Source organism: Erythrolamprus reginae, chromosome 8, assembly GCF_031021105.1.
Source record: "Erythrolamprus reginae isolate rEryReg1 chromosome 8, rEryReg1.hap1, whole genome shotgun sequence".
Classification (NCBI taxonomy): domain Eukaryota; kingdom Metazoa; phylum Chordata; class Lepidosauria; order Squamata; family Dipsadidae; genus Erythrolamprus; species Erythrolamprus reginae.
Window position 1 is genome coordinate 7,798,538 of NC_091957.1, and position 25,633 is coordinate 7,824,170.

General features: G+C 43.0%; 1 protein-coding gene across 1 annotated transcript in view; it reads left to right on the top strand.

Moving 5' to 3' along the window:
• PAPPA (pappalysin 1) overlaps positions 1-25,633 on the top strand; it is a 157,816-nt gene that overhangs the window by 78,863 nt on the left and 53,320 nt on the right. The window contains 1 exon segment of the mRNA XM_070759604.1: positions 13,264-13,457. Coding sequence (XP_070615705.1) covers positions 13,264-13,457 — 194 coding nt within the window.

Consider the following 25,633-nt stretch of genomic DNA (forward strand, 5'->3'; position numbering starts at 1 on the left):
ACCCATTGCTTCTTGTTCTACTCTCAGATACTTTGGAGAATAGCTTGACTCCCTCTTCTTTATGGCAACCCCTGAGATATTGGAAGACTGCTATCCTATCTCTTTCTTTTCATTAAACTAGGCATACCCAGTTCCTGCCACTGTTCTCCATATGTTTTAACCTCTAGTTCCCTAATCATCTTTGTAGCTCTTCGCTGCACTTTTTCTAGAGTCTCAACATCCTTTTTGCATCGTGGCGACCAAAACCGAATGCAGTATTCCAAGTGTGGCCTTACCAAGGCCTAATAAAGTGATATTAACACTTCACATGATCTTGATTCTATCCCTCTGTTACTGCAGCCCAGAACTGTGTTGGCTTTTTTGGCAGCTGCTGCACACTGCTGGCTCCTATTTAAATGGTTGTCCACTAGGACTCCAAGATCCCTCTCGGAGTTACTCCTGTTGAGCAATGTAGCACATATACTGTACCTGTGCATTTGGTTTTTCTTACCTAAATGTAGAACCTTACTTTTTTTTCACCATTGAATTTCATTTTGTTTTGGACAGATCTTTGGATCTTTGGATCTGTCCTTGGTGAGTTTCCATACAATATTCTGCCTTCAGCTGCTTTGGAGCATAGTTTGACTCCTTCTTCTTTGTGGCAACCCCTGAGATATTGGAATACTGCTATCATTTCTTCCCTAGTCCTTCTTTTCATTAAACTAGACATACCCAGTTCTTCTGATGTTTTACCCTCCAGTCCCCTGATCAACTTTGTTGCTCTTCCCTGCACTCTTTCTAGAATCTCAACATCTTTTTTACACCGTGGCAACCAAACTGGATCCAGTATTCCAAGTGTGACCATTATTATTATTATTATTATTATTATTATTATTATTATTATTATTATTATGTCAGTCCAACACAGCAAACGAGATCACTATGCTGGATTTCGTATTTCATCACCAGTCGGGTGCTTCCCAAGCACCTAAGACTGAGTGATGTAGCGGCGAATTATGTTTGCTGATCCCAGTAAAGCAGCCTTTTGCAATTGACAGATGGAGATTTTGTCAATTCCGATGGTTTTCAAATGACCGCTGGGATTCTTTGGCACTGCGCCCAACGTGCCAAGGACCACTGGGACCATTTTCACTGGCTTATGCCAGAGTCGTTGCAGCTCGATTTTTAGATCTTCGTATTTCACTAATTTCTCTAGCTGCTTCTCCTCAATTCTGCTGTCCCCTGGGATTGCGATGTCGATGATCCATACTTTCTTTTTCTCCATGATCACAATGTCTGGTGTGTTATGCTTCAGAATTCGGTCAGTCTGAAGTCCCACAGTAGTTTTGCTTGCTCATTTTCGACCACTTTTTCGGGCTTATGATCCCACCAGTTCTTTGCCACTGGTAAATGGTAGTTCCGGCACAAAAAAGGCAACAATCATGACACAGAGTCTGTAGTGAGAGATTAATTCCAGGGCTTAATTGAAAGTGCAGGAGCAGAACTGAGAGGCCGGGCAAAGACTTTGGAGAGGGAAGGAACTTTTGGAGATAAAGCCCATCTGTCTTTTTATTTTTTATTTTTTCATCCGAAAAGGCCTTTCTGTGTTCACAACCCATTCACACACACACACACACACACACACACACACACAGCCTCTCCCCCATGGATAAAGTTGGGGGGGTTGCATTTAATGACAAGAAGGACCAGGGGAGACAGGATAGCAGCCTTCCAGTATCTCAGGGGTTGCCACAAAGAAGGAGTCAACCTATTCTCCAAAGCACCTAGAACAAGAAGCAATGGGTGGAAACTAAACAAGGAGAGAAGCAACTTAGAACTAAGGAGAAATTTCCTGACAGTGAGAACAATTAACCAGTGGAACAGCTTGCCACCAGAAGTTGTGAATGCTCCAACACTGGAAGTTTTTAAGATGTTGGATAACCATTTGTCTGAAGTGGTACAGGGTTTCCTGGCTAAGCAGGGGGTTGGACTAGAAGACCCCCAAAGTCCTTTCCAACTCTGTTATTCTATTCTATCCCAATATCTCAGGGGTTGCCAAAAAGAAGAGAAAGTCAAGCTAGTCTTCAAAGCCCCTGAGGGTAGAACAAGAAGCAATGGGTGAAAACTAAAGAAGGAGAGGAGTAACTTAGAACTAGAACAGTTAGAACAATTAATCCGTGGAACAGAAGTTGCCTCCAGAAGTTGTGGATGCTGCAACACTGAAAGTTTTTGAGCAGATGTCGGATAACCATTTGTCTGAAGTGGGGGTAGGGTTGTTGTTGTTGTTGTTGTTGTTATTGTTATTATTATTATTATTATTATTATTATTTTATTAGATTTGTATGCTTTCCCTCTCCGAGGACTTGGAGCAGCTCACCAGGGCATTATAAAGTGGGACTAACATTTTGTGACTTCTTGATTCTTTCCCTCTCTTCATACAGCCTTTGATAAAATAGGGGCCTGCTAATGTTTTAAAATAGGGATAAATTCTGGAGAAAAATCCCTCTGTGTGGCCAGGAAGAGTCAGTACCTCCTTGATAGCACATAATCCATCAACGTCTAAGGAGGACTATTTGACCTTAACGCCAAGATGTAATACATCAGAAATGGGATAGAGAGAGAGAGTGAGAAAAGGAATCACCCCACAGTTCTACCTCTATCCAATTCTGCTCCACTTGGCAATGTGGAACCCCAACAGATTGATCCTGAAGGAATGCAGGGGGTGTTGGACGTTACTCGCCCACAATCATCATTCTGATAAATCTCCGGATTTTTTTTTTTTTTATGGATGGGAACAGGATGATGCAGCTCCACGGTGCCTTCTTTCTACTCTGCGATCCATCGCGAGGCACCCTCCAGGCATCCGTTTAACATCACTGTCTGCTGTTTATAAGAGCTCAGCCAACAGCCTTATCAGGGTTTTTTTTTCAGCCTTGCCAAGATCCAGTTTGTTATAAGGAATGATGCAAAAAAAAAAAAATCAACTCCGGTGGGCCAATGTTGTGCGTGCCCTCTCCAGCTTGTTAGGGGGAGATAAACCAGGCCCCCTTGGCGGAATTAAGGAGAGAAGCAAACCTAGAACGAAGGAGAAATTTTCTGATGCTTAGAACAGTTGGAACAGCTTGCCACTAGAAGTTGGGGGCGCTTCATCACTGGAGGTTTTAAAAAAGAGATTGGAGGGCCAACTGTCTGAAATCTGTCTGTCTGTCTGTCTGTATATCTATCTATCTATCTATCTATCTATCTATCTATCTATCTATCTTTCTATCTAACTATCATTTCTATCTATCTATCTATCTATCATTTATATCTGTGTCTATCTATCTATCTATCTATCTATCTATCTATCTATCTATCTATCTATCTACCTACCTATCATCTATCTATCTATCTATCTATCTATCTATCTATCTATCTATCTATCTATCTATCTATCATTTATATCTATGTGTCTGTCTGTCCACCTACCTACCTACCTACCTACCTACCTACCTACCTACCTACCTACCTACCTACCTATCTATCTATCTATCTATCTATCTATCTATCTATCTATCTATCTATCTATCTATCTATCTATTAGATTTCTATATCATCTTATTCTTCCAATTCTGGGAGGCTCACAACAAAGTAATACAAAACATATAGAAATCTAAATTTAAAAAATGTATTAAAACCCCAATATCTTTAAAAAAAAAACCCAGTCACTCATATTCAGAAACACAGACATGAATTCATTCATCGTCCGGGGCTAGATGTTGGTCTTAGCAGCCCCAAGCCTGTCGGCAAAGATGGGCCTTTAGACTCTTGTGGAAGGCAGGGAGGGTGGGGGCAGTGCGAATCTCTGGAGCTTAGACCTATATACCATTTTACGGTGCTTTACAGCCTTCTCTAAGCGGTTTACAGACTCCACCTCTTGCCCCCCAACGATCTGGGTCCTCATTTTACCCACCTCAGAAGGACGGAAGGCTGAGTCAACCTTGAGCCTGGTGAGATTCGAACTGCCAAACGGCAGTCAGCAGAAGAAGCCTGCAGTACTGCGCTGTAACCACTGTGCCACCAAGGCTTTTATTATTATTATTATTATTATTATTATTATTATTATTATTATTATTAATTTTATTTTTTTTTGCCTGTTGTTTTGAAGCTTCTTCTTCTCTCCTGGGGGGTGACTTTTCCAATGTCAAAACCACTTCTGCCTCCCCCCCCACCTTCTTGTTCTTTTTTCTTGTCCAAACCACAAAGCTTTGACACGGAGCTCTGGGTGGGTAGGTGGGTAATTTATTTTACACCCTGTTCCTTTCCTTTGACTTTCTGGCTGGATCGCTCCTTGACATTTCGGGTCAGCCCAGCTGCCCTCCTTGAAAAGGGCAGCTGGAGAATATTTCACGCTGACCTGCCAAAGGCTGGGAACAGGTCTCCTCTCGAAAAGAAAATAAATGGGGGCGAAAAATACAGTCCCGGAGCTACATTTTCTCCCGTCTACCTAATCTTTTCCTGGCTGCCGTAACCTGCGGGACGAGCTTTGCCAAGAAGATAAGAGAAGGCAGGACGTGCCAACTCCGGAAAAAAAAAAAAACTGGAATCCAACATGGATTGAAATGTTCAACTGTCTGCCTTGAATTCAGGCAAGGCTTTTTTTTCCTTTTCATAACTTTGGAGAACTCCTGTCTTCATCCAGACATCTCTCCCTTTTCTCTTTGACTCTGAGCTGGAGCAGAAAGATTTATGGAGGCCTTAAATGTAATCGGGAACAAATTAGCTGCTGTACCCAGATCGGATCGCAAGCTTGGACTCTTCCTCCGAATGAATCAACTCAGCGCAATGGAACAGAGCAGGGCTTGCTTAAACCGAACGTACAAATTTTTACTACAGGGGTGCTGTTGGTGTACTGCTGGTTTATTTTTTAAGCCAAGGTGTCTGTTGTGAACGTAGAATATTTTTTTCACCCCCCAGGGCATGAAAAGACCTGTGGGGTTCTTAGTGCTGTCTGAGCTTGTTGGTTTTCTTTGGTTCTAGTAGGGGTATGGGGTTTGTGGAGTGGATGAGAATGGGGGGGGGGAGGAGGAGGAGGAGACCTTTTACCATTTCAGACAAATGGTTGTCCTGTCCCTTTCGGAAAACCTCCAGTGATGGAGCACCCATAACGTCTGGTGGCAAGCTGTTCCACCGGTTCATTGTCCTCAACCATCAGGAAATTTCTCCTCAGTTCTCCCTCACTTCTCTTCCCATCCATGACTACTACTACTACTACTACTACTACTACTACTACTACTACTTCTTCTTCTTCTTCTTCTTCTTCTTCTTCTTCTTCTTCTTCTTCTTCTTCTTCTTCTTCTTCCTCCTCCTCCTCCTTCTCCTTTTTGAAAACCCTACTCCCTTCTAGCATTGTGTTTGTTTGTTTGTTTGTGTGTGTGTGTGTGTACATACACATACAGTTTATATAGTAGATAATGTATATTTTTGTGTGCCTGTGTGTAATATGTATATGCACATATGGCATATATACATAGAACTAAATGTTATATTTTGGATGTTCATTAATAGTAAATAGATAGGGAAATTGTATCTCTTTGATGCGAGGAGAGGCCAGGCACCCTAACCCTAACCCTTAATGTGAGTGACGTCAAGTTGACCACCTTTAAGCCAGTCACATGACCTTTAAGCCACCCCCCGGTCACATGATAGTCAAGCCACTCCCACCTGGTCACATGGCTGGCAAGCCACACCCACAATATAGACCGCGCCCACTGTGTGGTAGTAAAAATAATTTGCAGCCCTTCGCTGCATGGATTGATCCCCTGCCTCAGATATTGGAACCCCATTTCCATTGTTTAGTTGCTCAATATTAGGAAACATCTGCTTAGTTCTTCCACATTTTTTTAAAAAAACCATTTTTTTACCTCACAGAAACATTTAATCCTCACGCACACACACACTCATTTTTACCTCACAAAAACATTTAAACCTCACACACACATACTCATATTTTACCTCACAAAAACATTCAATCCTCACACACCCAGTGTATGTTAAATACACTTGATGTGTGAGTGAGGATTAAGAGTACTTTCTTGGTAGACTTTTATAAACCCCCACAGTTCTGAGTTTCTTTTTCTTATTAATTATTATTTCTCTTCTTCTCCCAACCGCTCGGTCCTATTAAGAAATTGGAACCGCCTGCCGCGAGGATAGAAAGAGAGAGAGAGAGAGGTGGAGTCATTAAGTAATTGAATTGTAATGATCTAATTTATTCTGGCGCTCCCAATGTTATTTCACAGTATAACTTGGGAGGAAATGTCAGCAACAAAAAACGGGGATAGGCGAGTTACTTTCTTGGAAAAGAGACAGCCCAGAGAAGCAGCTGTCACTCACCTGGAGACATTGAAAACCTGTAGCTTCTCTGTGTATTATAGGTGAATCAGAAAAGGAAAAGGTGTTTTTTTAAAACCCTACGCATTCCTTTTCATTGTTTTGCTATCATTTGTCTTCGTTATTTATTTCTCAACTCGCCTGTCGCCTCTGTTGGAGGGGGGGGGTGAGTCTAGGTGGCTTACACAATAAGATTACAACATCTGGGAAGAAAGAAAGAAAGAAAGGGAAAAAAAACACCAGTTAAAAGGAGAATAATAAGCCTGCCTAAGGGAACAGATCTTGCCATCCAGGACTTGATGAAACCATTTAGGTTTTTATAGCTTTTAGGATGTCCAGCAAGGTCGAGGTGATATCGTCCTTTAGGGAGTGAATAAATATTCCAGTTTTGAAGGGAGGCAGAAGCTGGGATGGGTGGGTGGGGAACAGAAGGAAAATCTTGATCGTTTTATTTCTAAGCAGTTGGACTTAAATAAAATGAGAGGCACTGAAACAAAATTGAGCAGGTTTCCTCGAACCAGCAAAACGGCTGTGATTTGATTCCTGGATAAGACTTCCAAATGTTCTTGTAAAGAATTCCTTCTCCTTTCTTCCCTTCTCTCGTCTATCCTTCCTTCCTTCCTTCCTTCCCTCCTTCCCCCTTCCATCTTTTCCTCCTCCTTCTCTCTCTACCCCTCCCCCTTCCTTCTCTCACTCTTCCTTCCTTCCTTTTCCTTCCTTCCTTTCCCTTTCCTCCCTTCCCTTCTCCTCATTTCTCTCTCTCTCCTCCCTACCTTCTCTCACCCTTCCATCCATCCATCACTCTGTCCTCCTTCTCTCATCTCTCGCTCCTTCTTTCCTTCCTTCCTTGCTTCTTTCCTTCTTCCTTTTTTCCTTCCCTTTTCCAGCCTTCCCTCCTTCTTCTCTCATCTCTTACTCTCTCCTTCCTTCCTTCCCTCTCTCCCTCCCTTCCTTATCTCTCCCTTCCTTCCTTCCCCTTTACATCTTTCCCTCCTCCTCTCTCTCCACCCTCCCTCCCTTCTCTCACTCTTCCTTCCTTCCTTTTTTCCTTCTTCCCTTCCCCTTCCCATCCTTCCCTTCTCCTTCTCATTTCTCTCTCTCTCCTCCCTCCCTCCCGTCTCTCACCCTTCCTTCCTTCCTTCCTTCCTCCTCCTTTCATCGCTCTCCCCTCCTTCCCTCCCTCCCTCCCTCCCTCCCTCCCTGTGTCTTTTGGTAAAGGACATTCTCAATAATAGAAATAAAACCATGAAGAAAAGGCAGATGGAATGGCTCTGTTGCAAAAGCTTTGCTGACGTTCAAGAGATGTTGGAATTCATATTTATTGGGTTCCAGGTCTGGAGGGGAAAAACTCTGATTTAAGAAGTAGGAGATGAAACCTCTGTGGAAGTCACACCATTTGCCTCTGCTTTCCATCCTTCCAGCTTAGTTCAGTGTCTCATTCAGGCTTGTTTACCCCTCCTTTCCCCACGCATGTGGGATAAAGAGAGGCTTCCAATTACTTTGTCCTCACTAAACTTGGTGTTTCGCAAGTATCGGGCCAGAACAAAATAAGGGATGACACTGGAGCCTGGAGTTTCTTGGGCCTGGCATCAAGCCACCGAAACCGGTCGCCCTCGGCCAACTCTTAATTCGCTTTGTTGTTATTTTCTAGCCCTGCACTGTTTATTTTTGTTTACTTCTCTTGCTTTCATAAGAGTTTGTGTGTTAAGATACGGATGCATGACTGCAAGAAGCTGGGGAAGAAATCTCCCGGGAATCTTAGGGTCACTTACAGAGAAACACTGAAAAGAGGGATTTGCTGAGCCTGTTCCTTATTGCAGGTAGTAAATCTGTAGCACAGGGAAGACTTGTAACCTGGTTGTGGGAGGAATGACTGTAAACGAGAAGAAACCATTCCAGAATAAATGGAGCAACTACAGTGGTACCTCTGCATATGAACCTAATTCGTTCCGTGAGCAGGTTCTTAAGTAGAGGTACCACGATATTTGCTTTTACATTGATTCCTATGGGAAACATTGCTTCTTCTTACAATCGCTGCCCAGAGCGAAGGGAGCGTTTCTTTTCTCTGGGCGCTGGCAGAAGTTTATTCCCTCTGGAATAAAAGGAAAATGCTTCGTTTGCTCTGGACTGTCAAAGCCTCCTTAAACGCCACCAAAAGGCTCCTCTAGCAGCCCAGTAAAGCCCAAGAGGGCCGGGCTTAAGGGGGGAATGGCAGAAACAGACCAGGTCTTCGTGCCGCTCTCAAATTTCTTGGGAAATTTTTCCGGGTTAAGAGGCAAAAACATCTTGAACACCCAGTTCTTATCTAGTAAAGTTCTTAAGTAGAGGCGTTCTTAGGTAGAGGTACCACTGTAATGCGTGCGATTGGGAAAGTCACATGGAGGGTGGAGGCCCTGTTTCCTCCCAGGAAATTCCTAGAGAGGCCCCATGAAGGCTTCTCCCTGCTTTTCCAGCCCTGTTTCCTCCCAGGAGATTCCTAGAGAGGCCCCACGGAGGCTTCTCCCTGCCTTTTCCGGTTACAGTTTCGGAGCCTCAGATTTGTAAGTGGAAAATGGTTCTTGAGAAGAGGCAAAAAAAATCTTGAACACCCAGTTCTTATCTAGAAAAGTTCGTAAGTAGAGGCGTTCTTAGGTAGAGGTACCACTGTACTATATGTGGTAATTACTGTTTTCTTAATGTCTTAATTATGCTGCTCTGTGGAAACTATACCTGCTACAGAAAAACTAGATAAATTTTTGAAATCAGAAGTGGTTTGTAAATGGAAAATGGTTCTTGAGAAGAGGCAAATAAATCTTGAACACCCGATTCTTTTCAAGATAATTTCTTGGGTTTCTAAGGATAGGCGTGATTCCATAATGGGGTTGAACAATGGAGAATATTTGTAACTCAGGTTTGAAATGAAAGGTTCTTGGTGCTCTTGGCTGCTTTCTTGCAGGTGTTTCATGACCCAACTAGGTAACATCATCAACACTGAGAGAGCAAACTCCTTTCTATCACTGATGATGTACCTAGTTGGGTTATGAAACATCTGCAAGAAAACAAGCAATGTTCATAGAGCACCAAGGACTCCACAATCCCACTCTCCTCCTTCTCCTCCACGTCCCTCTTCCTTCTCCTTCTCCCCCTTCATCTTCTTCTTCCTCCTCCTCCTCCATACATACACCTTTTCCTTCCAGCACTGATGATGTTACCTACTTGGGTTACGAAATGCCTGCAAGGAAACAGCCAAGCTCAGAGAGCACCCAGGACCCCTTGTAAAAGGTGCTCCTAGTGCTAAATTGTAATTAAGTATTTAGTTATATTAATGAGAGGATTCTCCATTGCGAGTAGAACTTATCTGCAGAAGATTCCACGTCATTTTGATGTTGAGACCCCCAACAAGAGGTTGTCGAAGGGTTTTAAATGTGGTCTACATGGATCATAAGATCCATTCTTCTCCTATACAGAAGGTTTCAAGTATGATCTTTGATCCCCAATAGAAGATATATTTCCACGTCAGAGTAGATAACCTCGGGGCAATTCCCCACGTGGGTTGAAATTGGTGGAACGTTCCCCTAGAATGAATCCGGATGGACGCATGGCCAAAGACAAAAGCAGAGCACACGGCTACCGATCAGCGATGAAGTATGTCAGAACAGGGCCAAGCAGTGGTCACATTGGATGCGACAAATACTCCCGGAGCTGCTGACAGGCTTGTGAAAACGTGTGGTTCACAACTGGCCTGCTCTACATGTGTTAGCAATTCACTGTTCCTCTCGCTGTCTCCTTGCCCTCTGCCAACCCAGCGCTTTGACGAGAAGAAAGGGGTGGCGGGGAACAGCGTGATGAAAACCAGACTGGGAGGGAAGTTGGCGGCTTTCTGCCAGGGGAGTTAATCTGCGCAAATGTTTCTAATTTGCATAATTTAGTTCCAGGGCAAGAGCTTGGCTTTCCAGAAGACACTGTTGACATTGGTTTGTTGAGTCGCACCAGTGTTGCCACCCTTGGGCGTTAGAGGGGAGAGGTGTCAGCCATCCCAGCTTGGTCAATAGAAAAGAATGACTCCCACACTCAGCCCGTGAAAGTATATTTTACGAAAGCCACGTGTTTTCCTGTGTCGCGTGACAAAAGTGCACCTTTCTTCCACTGTCCTTACCACTGTCTGTAGAGGGAGGATGCAGAGCATCCGGTCATATGGCATCACTCTGTGGGAGGGGGGTGACTTTTGCCCCCCTGAGAGATGGTCCGCAACTTGGGTGTCCTCCTCGACCCACACCTAACTTTAGAACATCATATTTCAGCTGTGGCGAGGGGGGGCGTTCTTCCAGGTTCATCTGGTGCACTAGTTGTACCCTGTTTGGACAGGGAGTTTCTATTCACAGTCACACATGCCCTTATCACTTCAAGGTTCGACTACTGTAATGCTCTCTACATGGGGCTACCTTTGAAGAACGTTCGGAAACTACAAATCATGCAAAACGCAGTCATGGGCCTTCCCAGGTATGCCCATGTCACTCCATCACTCCGCAGCCTGCATTGGCTGCCGATTGGTTTCTGGACACAATTCAAAGTGTTGATTATGACCTATAAAGCCCTACATGGCATTGGACCAGATTACTTGTGGGACCTCCCCCTGCCGCTTAAATCCCAGCGACTGGTCAGGTCTCACACGAATCGGCCTTCTCCAGGTCCCGTCAACTAGACAATGTCACTTGGCAGGACCTAGGGGAAGAGCCTTCTCTGTGGGGGCTCTGGCCCTCTGGAATCAGCTCCCCCTGTAGATTCATACTGCCCCCACACTCCCCGCTTTCCGCAAGAGTCTGAAGATTCATTTGTTCCGTCAGGCCTGTGGCTATTAATTACTTGGCCCCTAGCTGATGAATGAAAATATATGGTTGGTGTGTGAATGGGAGCAATTGATTGAAAATAAATTTGGGTTTTTAAACTAGTTCATTTTAAGTTAAATTGGATTTAAGGTGTTTTTCACTGTCTCTTTTACATTTTATAAGCCGCCCCGAGTCCTCGGATAGGGGCGGCATATAAATCCAATAAATAAACAAATAAAATAAATAAATAAATTACTGCCTGGTTTGGAAGCATTACTGCTTCAGGCAGGAAGGCGGTGGAGACAGTGGTGGAGACAGCAAAAAAGATTATGGGAAGTTCGCTTCCTTCTGTTCAGGACAGGTCACATAAGGGATGCTTGAGCAGGGTCCCTAGAATTGCTTGAGATGCTACACATCCTCTTCATGACCTGTTTTGCTTGTTACCTTCCGGGGAAGGGTCTCTGTCAGGATCGGGGCCTATCTGATGCAATATTCCAAATTGCAGAGAGAAGAATTGTAATGACGTCAACCGTGTAAAACTGCTTAGTCATGGTGAATATGCAGATTGTAATGTAATCCGATTGGCCGACAAAAGTATATATATACATAATGCACCTTTGCATAGGTGTGGCTTGTGGCTTGGCTTGAAGGTATTGTGGCTTAGTATGGTTTAGAGTGGCTTGTGAATGAGTGTGGCTTGTGGTGGCTGAAGACTTGCAGCTGAATATTGTAACTGAGAATAGCAGATAGAGAATTGTGAGTACTTTGTATATTAACTATTAGAGAGCTGCAGTGTAAATAGTTAGTGTAGGTTTGCTACGAAAGAAGTAAATATTTTCTTAAGAAACTCTGCAGTACTTGTCTTCAATTATCTTCAAGACATCCTTGATATCCTGGTCTGAGGCAGGCTGGTTAGCTGCTTTGGCTATCTGGGTGGGCTAGCTTCTGCAAAATGTGACTCCAACAGGCTCTGTTATACCTGAAGCAAAACATCCAGATTCAGTCCCAGTTTTGTTCAGGAGTGAAATGCTCCCAGGTCTCTCGTGCCTGTGGGTCATCCAAGGGCCAGTCGCGAAGGGTCCGCAGCAGTCATGGGACGATATGAAGTCATTTGGTTCCTTTACATACCTTCAAATTTCTAGGTTCCATCATATCTCAAGACCTAAAACGGTCACGTATCATCGAAAACATCCTCAAAAAAGCACAACAAAGAATGTTTTTTCTGCGCCAACCCAGGAAGTTCAAACTGCCCAAGCAGCTGCTGATACAGTTCTACAGAGGAATCATTGAGTCTGTCATCTGTACCTCTATAGCTGTCTAGTTTGGTTCTGCAACCCAACAGGACCGACACAGACTTCAGAGGATAATCAGAACTGCAGAAAAAAACAATTGCTGCCAATCTGCCTTCCATTGAGGACCTGTATACTGCATGAGTCAAAAAGAGGGCTGTGGAAATATTTACTGACTTTTTGCATCCTGGACATAAACTGTTTCAACTCTTACCCTCAAACCGTCGCTACAGAGCACTGCACACTAAGACAACTAGACACAAGAACAGTTTTTTTTTTCTGAATGCCATCACTCTACTAAACAAATAATTCCCTCAACACTATCAAACCTTTTACTAAGTCTGCACTTCTATTTCTACTAGTTTTTTCTCAACATTCCCATCACCCTTTTCCTCCCACTTAGGACTGTATCCTAAGTTTTTTATTAATATTGTTTCATCATTGCTTACTTGACCCCTATGATAATCATTAATCATTTGTATGCCGCCCCGAGTCTTCGGAGAGGGGCGGCATACAAATCCAAATAATAAATAAATAAATAAATAAATTAAATGTTGTACCCCATGATTCTTGACAAATCTATATTTTCTTTTATGTACACTGAGAGCATATGCACCAAGATAAATTCCTTCTGTGTCCAATCACATGGCCAATAAAGAATTCTATTCTATTCTATTTTCCTGTATTCCCCCATTCAACCAATCCTGCAACTCCTTCCCCCTGTTTCTTATGACAGCCTGGTATCTATCTATGGAGGATGCCCAGAGGTGGTGTTTGCTTCTGCCATTCTCACTCAATGTGCTTCTTTCTCTTTACAGACGAGCCGAGTCGCTGCTACTTTCACGATGGTGATGGTGTGTGTGAAGAGTTTGAGCAGACAACCAGCATCACGGATTGTGGCGTCTACACCCCCAAAGGATTCCTGGACCAATGGGCATCCAATGTGTCGGTTTCACACTATAACGAGAAATGCCCGGCTACGGTGGTAGCAGGTCAGCCGGCAGCAAATCAAGTAAGGATGGTCGGGCGCTTGGTGTATTTCCTGGGGTGAACAAGCTGTTTGGATATATTGAGATATGCATCAGCTGGATAGGACTTGTCTAAATGCCAGAGTTATAGTGTAGCAATTCAGGAACCAGTTCAGATAAATAACGAAGACACTTTAGTAGAAAAACAGTAGTAAACGGTTTTACTCTTCAGTCAACCAAAATATCTTCTGTCTTAGTCTTCTATAATTATAATACAATTATATGTGTGTGTGTATGTATGTATGTATGTATGTATGTATGTATGTATGCATATATATATATACGTACATACATACAGTGGTACCTCTACCTAAGAACGCCTCTACTTATGAAATTTTCTAGATAAGAACCGGGTGTTCAAGATTTTTCTTTTGCCTCTTCTCAAGAACCACTTACAGATTTCCACTTACAAACCCAAGCCTCCGAAACTGTAGCCGGAAAAGGCAGGAAGAAGCCTCAATGGGGCCTCTCTAGGAATCTCCTGGGAGGAAACAGGGCCTCCACCCTCCCTATTTGCTTTTACATTGATTCCTATGAGAAAAAATGCTTTTTCTTACAAACGTTTCTACTTAAGAACCTAGTCACAGAACGAATTAAGTTCGTAAGTAGAGGTACCACTGTATGTATGTATGTATGTATGTATGTATGGATATGTCACATGTTGTTGTTTTTTTGCTGAATTTGAAAATTAAGGGAGACTGGGATAGATCTATTTCGGCCTTATTTTGGCCTCATCAGCTAGCCATACCCACTGGGACTTGAACCTGCAACCTTTGCCTTGTAAGGCAGAGAATTATCCTCTAGGCTACAGTATCCAATCCCTTCAGCTCTGCACCAGGGAAGGGTTACATATTTTTTGTGTCGAATCACCCTGGTGTATTGAAGGAACATCACAGCTCCTTATTTGCTTCTCGGCAAATATATACAGTAGTCCCTCGCTATACTGCACTTCACCTACTGCGGCTTCACTTCATCGCGGGTTTCTGAGGAAGTCAATCGGCAGATTTAAACAGCCCGCCAAACTCGATCGGCAGGTTTTTAAAATATATATATATATCTAAAATTGTAAATACTGTATTTAAATACTGTATCTAAAATAAATACTGTGTGGGAAGGGTTTATAAACACTTAAAACAATGAAAACTTACCAAACAATTACAATATAAATACTTAAATAAGTACTATCAGTCGATAAATTCCCCATCGCGGATTTCACCTATCGCGGCCGGGTCTGGAACGTAACACCAGCGATAGGTGAGGGACTACTGTATATATATATATATATATATATCTTACTTTCTCATGTGGTTGTGCACGTGGGTATGAGCTTCTTGCAGAACTTTAACATGGCCGGAATCCAAAGCAGAAATCCTCTCGAGGAAGTCCATCGACACGTTTCTTCTGTTTTCTTGAGCTCTCTCGTTTCACAATTACTTCTCCGGTCTCAAGTTGGGTAGCTTCTCCTTGGAAGAATCCCCCCACCCCACCCCCAGTGTTGTTTTTCCTAGTTAGTTGTGCTTGGCTGTCCTGTGCCTCAAAGAATGTGGCCGAGGCAGGTTTTGCACGGAAAAAAAACCCAACGCCAGAAACCATTCTAGGTACTTTTCTTGAAAAGGCTCAAAAACTTCTACTAGGGGATTTTTTTTTTCCCCTTTTCTTTTCGAAGAAATATTTCCGCCTCCTGATCAAAAGTCATTTTCGGAGAAGAAAAGCAGCTAAAACCCGAGCAGGGCAGGACACCCTGATCTCTGTTTCTGTGCTGCAGAGGGATACACACTCACAAACACACAAAGAGAGGCACAACAGACGCAAGTAAGGAAGCAGGAGGCAGTGGCTTCCAGTCCAGAGTTTCCAACCAAGTTCGCTTTGACCTTTGTTGTAGGAGAGAAGACGGAGGGTCCAGAAATTAAACCAAACAACATAAAAATTGTGAGGCCTTGCAACATTGCTCGGAGCTGACTTGGCTAGTAAGGAGGCCTTTTTCTTTTGCAAACCGAGTTGGAAAGCGGAGGCCGTGTAAAAGGTTCTGGAACCTCAAACAAGTTTGGGACGTTTTTTTAAGAACGGGAAGCCCAGGGAAGAAAAGAATGGTTGACTTGTTTTGTACCCTGCCTGCCCGCTTACTGGTTAGGACCCCTTGAGCTATTTCTTTCTGAGGTTATGCGGTTTGGAGTGTTTGGCTAGAGGTAGCTTTTCTAAATTTTATTTTATTTTTTAAGAAAAAGAAGAAAGGAAACAGGTCTTACTGTTTTAATTAAATGCCTTCTTTCCGCCCCGAGGGGTGCTATCAAGGTAGGCGTTTGGGGGAATTATCCGAAGTTTTCTTCCTCAAAATAAGTCCACCGCGTGTAAGGCAAGGACCGGCTTAACATATTTAAGTAATGCGATCAAACAACCAGAGTAGAGCTGGAAGGGACCTTGGAGGTCTTCTAGTCCAACCCCCTGGTTAAGCAAGGGACCCTCTATTCCACAGCAGACAGGTAGCTGTCCAGTCTCTTCTTAAAAACCTCCATCGTTGGAGCATTCACAACTTCTGGAGGCAAGCTGTTCCACTGATTAATTGTTCTCACTGTCAGGAAGTTCCTCCTTATTTCTAAGTTGCTTCTCTTCTTGTTTAGTTTCCACCCGTTGCTTCTTGTCTTCCCTTCTGATGCTTATAATAATAATAATAATAATAATAATAATAATAATAATAATAATAGTAATAATAACAACAACAACAACAACAACAACAACAACAGAAACATAGAAGACTGACAGCAGAAAAAGACCTCATGGTCCATCTAGTCTGCCCTTATACTATTTCCTATATTTTATCTTACAATGGATATATGTTTATCCAGGCATGTTTAAATTCAGTTACTGTGGATTTACCAACCATGTCTGCTGGAAGTTTGTTCCAAGGATCTACTACTTTTTCAGTAAAATAATATTTCCTCATGTTGCTTCTGATCTTTCCCCCAACTAACCTCAGATTGTGTCCCCTTGTTCTTGGATTCACTTTCCTATTAAAAACACTTCCCTCCTGAACCTTATTTAACCCTTTAACATATTTAAATGTTTTGATCATGTCCCCCCTTTCCCTTCTGTCCTCCAGACTATACAGATTGAGTTCATGAAGTCTTTCCTGATACGTTTTATGCTTAAGACCTTCCCCCATTCTTGTAGCCCGTCTTTGGACCCGTTCAATTTTGTCAATATCTTTTTGTAGGTGAGGTCTCCAGAACTGAACACTGAACACTAATAATAATAATAATAATAATAATAATAATAATAATAATAATAACAACAACAACAACAACAACAATAACAATAACAGCAGCAGCAGCCTGCTTAGGCAGGAAACCCTACACTACTTCAGACCAATGAATGCCCAGTCTCTTCTTAAAAACCTCCAGTGTTGGAGCATTCACAACTTCTGGATGCAAGCTGTTCCACTGATTAATTGTTCTCACTGTCAGGAAATTCCTTCTTATTTCTAATTTGCTTCTCTCCTTGTTTAATTTCCACCCATTGCTTCTTGTCCTGCCCTCAGGTGCTTTGGAGAATAGGTTGACTCCCTTCTTCTTTGGGGAACCCCCTGAGATATTGGAAGACTGCTATCATGTCTCCCCTGGTCCTTCTTGTCATTAAACTAGACATACCCAGTTCCTGCAACCGATCATCATATGTTTTATCCTCCAGCCCCCTAATCATCCTTGTTGCTCTTCTCGGCACTCTTTCTAGACTTTCAACTTTTTTTTTTTTTATGATCAAAACTGGATGTGGAATTCCACCAAATGGGTAGGATGACAGTTCCATTGAGAAAGAAAGGGGAAGAGAAGTTTATTTTTGCCCGAAACGGTCCTTCACCTTCGTGTAATATAGGCAGTGGGGGGTGGGACGGATAGGAATTACCCAGCCGCAGAAATGTTTAATTCTAAACTGTTTCCAACATGGTGATTGAATGAGGAAAAAGCATCCCAGCTTAAAACAACAACATCCCTTTGATTCCAAAACTGGGTTTTTCCATCTCTTAATTCCCTAATTCTCTGTTTTACTCAGAAGTATGGTGTTCAGTGCCAGAGTAAGTCTGCAAGTGTTTAGTTGTGTTTTTACACCCCCCCCTCTTTTCTCTCTCTCTCTCTCTCTCTCTGTCTCACAAACACAGACAGTTAGTAAACTGTGAGCCAGTACAGATGGACAACCTGTTTTTACTTTTTTTGGAGATTGCATTGAGATGCTTTTCATGCAGAAAATGCAAATTAATTTGCAATCAATCCCGGGTTTGCATTCCGAAAACTGTTTTAAAAAAAAAATCCACGAATCGTAATCCGAAGGCATAATGTGGGAATTATTAACCGTAATAAGTTCGACCAACGAACCTACTCATTTTTTTTAGTTTGGGTGGCATCCCTAATTAAAAACGGTTGCGGTTGTCTCGGTTGTCTCATCGAGGAAGTCAGCTGAGTTCTCTAATTGCTTTAAACGAGAGAGGCTTTGTTCTTTTCGAAAGAAAGAGATTTGAAAATAACAACAACAACAACAACAGCAACAACAACAATAATAGTAATAATAATATTATTATTAATAATAATAATAACAATAATAACAACAACAGCAACAACAGAACAACAAAACAACAGTACTGCTACTAAAAGTACTACTACTACTAATAATAATAATAATAACAATAATAATAATAATAACAACAACAACAATAATAATAAAAACCTGCATTAATTGAAGTAAACAGCTGGAAGATTCTGAAAGCACAGCAAACAAAGAAACAGTATAGGAAAACTGCAATGCAAACCAAAGCCGACAGCGGGTGCAATAAACATTTGCAAGGGCAGTTCCTTGACAAGATTGAAAGAAAAGTTAGTAAGGAGAGGAGAAGACCTGGTTATGGCTCACTAATCACACTGAAGAAGGAGACAGAAGGTTTGATTCTTGCAGCTCAGGAGCAAGCAATCGGTACAAATGCAATTAAGGCCAGGATTGAAAAATCAGCTGATGACCCAAAGTGCAGACTTTGCAAGGAAGCTGATGAAACAATTGATCACATCCTCAGCGGCTGCAAGAAAATCACACAGACGGACTACAAACAGAGGCACAACTACAACTTTCTAGATGCAGTGGTTCTCAACCTGGAGGTCAGGACCCCTTTGGGGGGTCAAACGACGATTTCCCCCTCTTCATCCCTCTCCCCATTTATCTGTCTCTCCATTCCTCCATCCACCCCTCTCCCCATCCATCTCTCCACTCATCCATCTATCTGCCCACCCACACACCTGTCCATTAATCCCTCCATCCATCCCTCCGTCCCTCCATCCCTCATCTCCTTTATCTCCAATGTTCCACACAACATCTACGATCAACCACACTTTGTCAACTGCCAAACTAGACCTCCTCCTTAGCCAGAGTACCTATGACATGCCATAACATATGTCAGTCAAATGATTAGTCCAATATCGGCACAATAAATGTTACACCCAATGATTTCCACCTATCTAAAGGATTCGGTTTTCAAACTAACTCAATCATTCCCATTCATTAAAATTTTCCCAATGGAATTAATGCTCCCAAACATCTCAGGCTTTCTTTATGTTCATTTGCTGCCTTTAATTTGGCCAATTTAGTAAATTTTAAAAGGAACTCCTTATTAAATCGCACCATTTTTTCCTCAAGTCTGGCCCCTAAAACAGTAGTTCTCAACCTGGGAGTCGGGACCCCTTTGGGGGTCGAATGACCATTTCACAGGGGTTGCATAAGATCGTGGGAAAAGACAAATTTCCCACAGTGTTAGGAAGTGAAGCTTCTATTCTGGCACCTTGGAACCTATTTTTACAATCCGACCAATCAGACGTTGACAGTGGAGGGTGTCCCTCTGACCTTCCTGCCAATCAGCTTAAAGCTCTGTTGGGAGAATTGGTGCTAGACTTATGGTTGGAGGCCACCACAACATGAGGAACTGTATTAAGGGGTTGAGGCATTGGAAAAGTTGAGAACCACTGCTTGTTTGTTGTTTGTTTGTTTGTTTGTTTGTTTGTTTATTTGTTCATTCATTCGTTCATTCATTCATTCATTTGTCCAATACACAAATACATAGGAAGAAAAATAGACATGTGATAATATAAAAAGGGGTGAAAGTGAACTTAGAGGAGAGGATATATGAAAGGAAGAGAATATATAAGATAGGTGAAAGAAAGGAATGACAATTGGACAGGGGACAAAAGGCACTCCAATCCCGACGTCCATTTTTCTAGTGTGGTCACCAAGCAAAGTAGCAGAGCTAACGAGGAAAGGATGAAACTGGCTGAAAAACCCAAAGAGCATTTGGGTAAATTTTCCAATTCACACACACACACACACACTGTTGTTGCCAAGTCTTTGAAGGCAATTGTATTTCACTGCCGTTTGACATCTTGCTCTGCTTTAATAGAGTAGAAGGTCTCCTCCATCCCCCTTCTGAGCTTCGCTCCCCCTTTTCAAAGCAGCCCCCTCTACAACCGTAGCTGGGCCCCTATTGATTTACGGTGGGAGATGGATTATGGTCTGTCCCAAATGGAAGAAAGCCATTATTTACACTTCATTCACCAAGAGAGAAGTCCCCTCGGAGCTTGACCTTGAGCAGGAAGAAGGAACGGATGACACCGTTGTTATGATCTTTGTTGTTGTTGTTATTATTTGGGAGTGCAACAGATGCGCCACCCCCCAAGTGCCCAGTAAGTAAACCACAATCTTCTAAAGGCGGTAGATAAATATAGCCCCCCCGGTTGCAAAAATGTCCTTTGCGCATCGGGTGAATTTATTCCCTCCAGTTGACATTCCGTGGTAATCAAGTTTTGTGGTTTCCCTAGTGTCATCTTAGGTCTCTCTGTTGCTGGAGCTGGATGAGAAGTGTGGCTTTTGGAGGTTAGGCTAAAGGTCCTTTGAGTGCAGAGCTGTACTAATCAGCCCAATAGCAGTGGTGGTGAATCCTACGGGGCTTGAAATCCAGCATCGTTTGATGGAATGGAGGGCCTGCTTTCCCTTAGGCCAGGGGGGGTGGTAGGCAAAGTTGGCTCTTCTGTGACTTGTGGACTTCAACTCCCAGAATTCCTCAGCCAATCATGCTAGCTCAGGAATCCTGGGAAGTCCACGTGTTATAAAAGAGCTAACTTCGCCTACCTCTCCCCTTGTGCTCTTATCAATCTCTCTTTCTCGTTCTGGCCAAGGACAGTGTTATATGTGGGGTCTTGGTGCTCTCTGAACTTGGTGGTTTTCTTGAAGATGTTTCATTACCCAACTAGGTAACGTCATCAGTGCTAGATGGGCATGAGGGAGGGGGAGCAAGAGGAGGAGGAAGATTGTGGGGTCCTGGGTGGTCTCTGAGTTTGGGGTTTTTCTTGCAGACATTTCAATACCCAACTAGGTATCATCTCTGCTAGAAGGGGATGGAGGAGGAGGAGGAGGATGATGATGATATCCTGGTGCTTTCAGAGCTTGGTGATTTTCTTGTAGGCATTTCATTACCAAAGTACATAACAGCATTACTGCTAGAAGGGAGTGGGGTTTGTGATGGTAGTGGTGTTGATGATGGAGGAGGAGGAGGAAGAGGAGGAGGAGGAAAAGGAGGAGGAGGAGAAAAAGGAGGAGGAAGAGGAGGAGGAAAAAGAGGAGGAGGAAGAAGAGGAGGAGGAGGAAGAGCAAGAGGAGGAGCAAGAGGAGGAGGAGGAAGAGGAGGAAGAGGAGGAGGGCGGAAAGGAGGAGGAAAAGGAAGAGGAGGAGAAGGAGGACTGTGAGGTCCTCATTGCTCTCTGAGCCTGGTGGTTTCCTTGCAGATATCTCATTATCCAACTAGATGATATTATCAGTGGTAGCAATGGAACATTATTTTATGCTCATCCAATAGGAAACGTGTGTTCTTTCCCTCCCTTCTTCTTGGCTCCCCGTTTCAGTTTCCCAACCATTGAATCCAGTGGGAGTGTGGGTGGTTTATGCCAGTACAATGAAGGTTTGAGACATAAGCCTTGAAGTCGAAAGCCAACGCTCCTCAAAATATGCACTGACAAGAATTATGGGAACTGGAGTTCCATAACATCTGGAGGAGGGCCATCAACTTTCTCACTCGTGGGCTAATATAACAGAACTGCCACATAGCCAAATGCTTCTTGGATGCAAGATTACCCAACCAAAGCCAGAGGTGTATGCGATCGGTGTGGCTTTGCATATAGCAATAGCATTTAGACTTATATACCGCTTCACAGTGCTTTACAGCCCTCTCTAAGTGGTTTACAAAGAACAAGCATCTTGCCCCCAACAATCTGGGTCCTCATTTTACCAACCTCGGAAGGATGGGAGGCTGAGTCAACCTTGAGGAAGGAAGGAAGGAAGGAGACTAAGAGAAGGAAGGAGACTAAGAGAAGGAAGGGAGGAAGGGAAGAAGGGAGGGAGGAAGGAAGGAAGGGAGGGAGGGAGGGAGGAAGGAAGGAAGGAAGGAAGATAGCAATAGCACTTAAACTTATATACCGCTTTGCAGTTCTTTTACAGCCCTCTCTAATCAGTTTATAGAATCAGCATATTGCCCCCAACATTCTGGGTCCCCATTTGACCAACCTCGGAAGGGTGGACGGCTGAGTCAACCTCGAGCCTGCTGAGATTCGATCTGCCAAACTGCTGGAGCCATTGCCAACCATTTAGAGAGGGCTGTAAAGCACTGCAAAGCAGAGTATAAGTCTAAGTGCTCTGGTTATTGCAGAAAAGCAGTATAACAGACCCAAAGCACAGCTGGTTTCGCAGACTGCTCTACTGAGGTTTGGAGAGGCAGGGATCAGGGGTTGCCATGAAAAATATCTCTATCTCTATCTCTATCTCTATCTCTATCTCTATCTCTATCTCTCTCTCTCTCTATCTATCTATCTATCTATCTATCTATCTATCTATCTATCTATCTATCTATCTATATCTATATATCTCTATCTCTATCTCTATCTCTATCTCTATCTCTATCTATCTATCTCTATCTATCTATCTATCTATCTATCTATCTATCTATCTATATATCTATATGCTTTTTTTTTTAATGTCGGATCACCCTGGTATATTTGAAGGAACGTCACAGCTCCTTTTTGCCTCTAGGCCCAACCCAGGGCCACTTCAAGGCAGTTAATTTATTTATAGCCGACAACTATATTCTGTATGTGTCAATTGTTTTTTGTTTGTTTTTTAGCTGTGACATATATATATATATATATATATATATATATATATATATATACACACACACACACACACACACACACACACACACACACACACACAGACATATGTTTTCGTAGATTTTCACGGGTATATGTATGTAGATTGTTCTGAGTTCGGGTTTTGCCCTGTATAATATTTTGCATGTCTATATAGTGTGGGGGTGGAGATTTGGTTTGAATGTAGCAAATAGATTGGGTGATTATGTTTTAGTGATCTGATTGGTTGGTGTAATCATAATTATTAATGTGATTTCACCGAAACGTCGCATAGACATGCAAAATATTACACAGGGCAAAACCCGAACTCAGAACAATCTACACACACACACACACACACACACACACACATATATATATATATATATATACACACACACACACACACACACACACACACACACACATATATATATATAATGCATGACTGCTAGATTACTTTTCCCCTGGCCTCCCTCAGAAATTTCTAGGGCTTAGGGCTCCAGGAGAAAACTCGGAGTCTGGCAGCCTTGAAGGATCAGTGGTGAGGAGAAACATGTTGCCTTCGTGTTGGCAAAAAACCGGATTCCGTGAGTCACAGGGAAATCTCACCGCATCCCAGGGGAAAGACCCAAGTCTTGATCCTCCTTCACTCCGTCTCTTGCTTTCTCTACCGTGTGCGTGGGTGGAAGGGACAAAACTGGATTTAGAACCCACTCAAAGGCAGAAGCGCTCAGGATGGCTCTAATTGAAAACAGCTTTCCAGAGGGGATGCCAGGAAGCGAAACGCAGAGGCTTTCAGTTCAGCTGCAAGCAGGACGAAAAAAAGACAACAGAATAACAGAGTTGGAAGGTACCTTGGAGGTCTTCTAGTCTAGCTAGAGGTAGAACAAGCAGGAAGAGGGAGATTGTGATCCCGCTGTTTAGAGCGCTGGAGAGACCACATTTGGAATACTGCGTTCTGTTCTGGGAGTGGAACAGAGATATATGCAGAGATATATGGATGCATAGTTGTTTGGTTGTTTGGTTGGTTGAATGGATGGATGGATGGAAAGAGAGAGATACAAAGGAATAGGGAGAGAGATGGAGAAAGAAAGGGATTGATGGATGGGGAGGGGGGAGGAACAGATGGCTGGAGAGAGGGATGGAGAAAGGGATGGATGGATAATGATGATGATGATGATGATGATGATAATAATAATAATAATTATTATTATTATTATTATCATTTATTAGATTTGTATGCCACCCCTCTCCGCAGACTCAGGAGGATAAATGGGTGGATGGATGCAAAGGCAGATGGATGCAGGGCTAGTTGGATTGATGGCTGGTCAGACAGGCAAACAGACAATTTCAATTGCTTTCCGCATTTAATTTATTCATTTATTTATTTATTTATTTATTTATTGGATTTGTATCCCGCCCCTCTCCGTAGACTCGGGGCGGCTAACAACAATGATAAAAACAACATGTAACAATCCAATCCAATACTAAAATAACTAAAAAAAAACTTATTATAAAAACCAAACATACATACAGACATACCATGCGTAAATTGTAAAGGCCTAGGGGGAAAGAATATCTCAGTTCCCCCATGCCTGACGGCAGAGGTGGGTTTTAAGAAGCTTACGAAAGGCGAGGAGGGTGGGGGGAAATTCTAATGCCTGGGGGGAGTTGGTTCCAAAGGGCAGGGGCTGCCACAGAGAAGGCTCTTCCCCTGGGTCCCGCCAAACGACATTGACATTGTTTGGTGGGACCCAGAGAAGGCCCACTCTGTGGGACCTAACTGGTCGCTGGGATTCATGCAGCAGAAGGCGGTCCCTGAGATAATCTGGTCCGGTGCCATGAAGGGCTTTATAGGTCATAACCTTGCTAATACTCTTTGAACACTAGGAGTGTTCACTCAATATTGTATGTCTGAACAAAGGACTCTTGAATGAAATCCAGGCTACAGAAGGGCTACAACATGCATTCTCACGTGGTGCCAGCCAACCATGGCTTGCCGGTCCAAAATATCCCCATATTTTGAAAGATGGTTCAAAAGAATGCAATCAAAGACCCCTAAGAGTTATACAACAACTTGGGCACGTTGGAAGAGTTCCTGCAAAGGGCATTCTGACCTGGGATAAGCCCACTCATCCCTTGAACGCCGTGCAGAATGGAGGAACAGTTCTCAAGAAAGCTGGCCCTCCACCCCATCCCTAAACCGCACAACAGAGCCCAACAGAGCCAAATATTTCTGCTTCTGATTGCAAGCCTCTTTCAGAGGAAAAGTGCTGAGCTTCACAAAAAGACCCAAAAAACACACACACACAGAGAAGAGAGCCAGAGAGAGAAAGAGAGAGAGAAGGAAGGAAGGAAGAGAGGGGGGAGAGAAGAAAGAGAGAGAGAGAAGGAAGAGAGGAAGAGAAGGAGAGAAGGAAGAGAAGGAGAGGAAGAGAAGGAAGAGAGAGAGAGAGAGAAGGAGAAAGAGAGAAAGAGAAGGAAGAGAGAGAGAAGGAAAGAGATGGACAGAGGGAAGATAGAGAAACAGAAAGAGAGACAGAAAGAGAAAGAAGATAGTAGGAAGAGAGAGAGAGAAAGGAGGGGTGAGAGGGAAAGATAAAGAAACAGAGAGAAAAGTGAGAGAGTGACAGAAGATAAAAGGAAGAGAGAGAAAAGGAAAAGTGTGAGAGGGAGATAAAGAAACAGAGAGAGAAAAGTGAGAGACAGAAAGAAGATAGAAGGAAGAGAGAGAGAGAAAAGGAAGAGTGCGAGAGAGAGATAAAGAAACACAGAGAGAAAAGTGAGAGACAGGAAGAAGATAGAAGGAAGAGAGAGAGAAGGAAGAGCGCGACAGAGAGATAAAGAAACAGAGAGAGAGAGAAGGGAGAGAAGAGAAGCAAAGACAGAGAAGGGACAGAGACAGAGGAACAGAGACAGAACGGAGCAAAATAAAAGAACACAATATGGAAACCTCA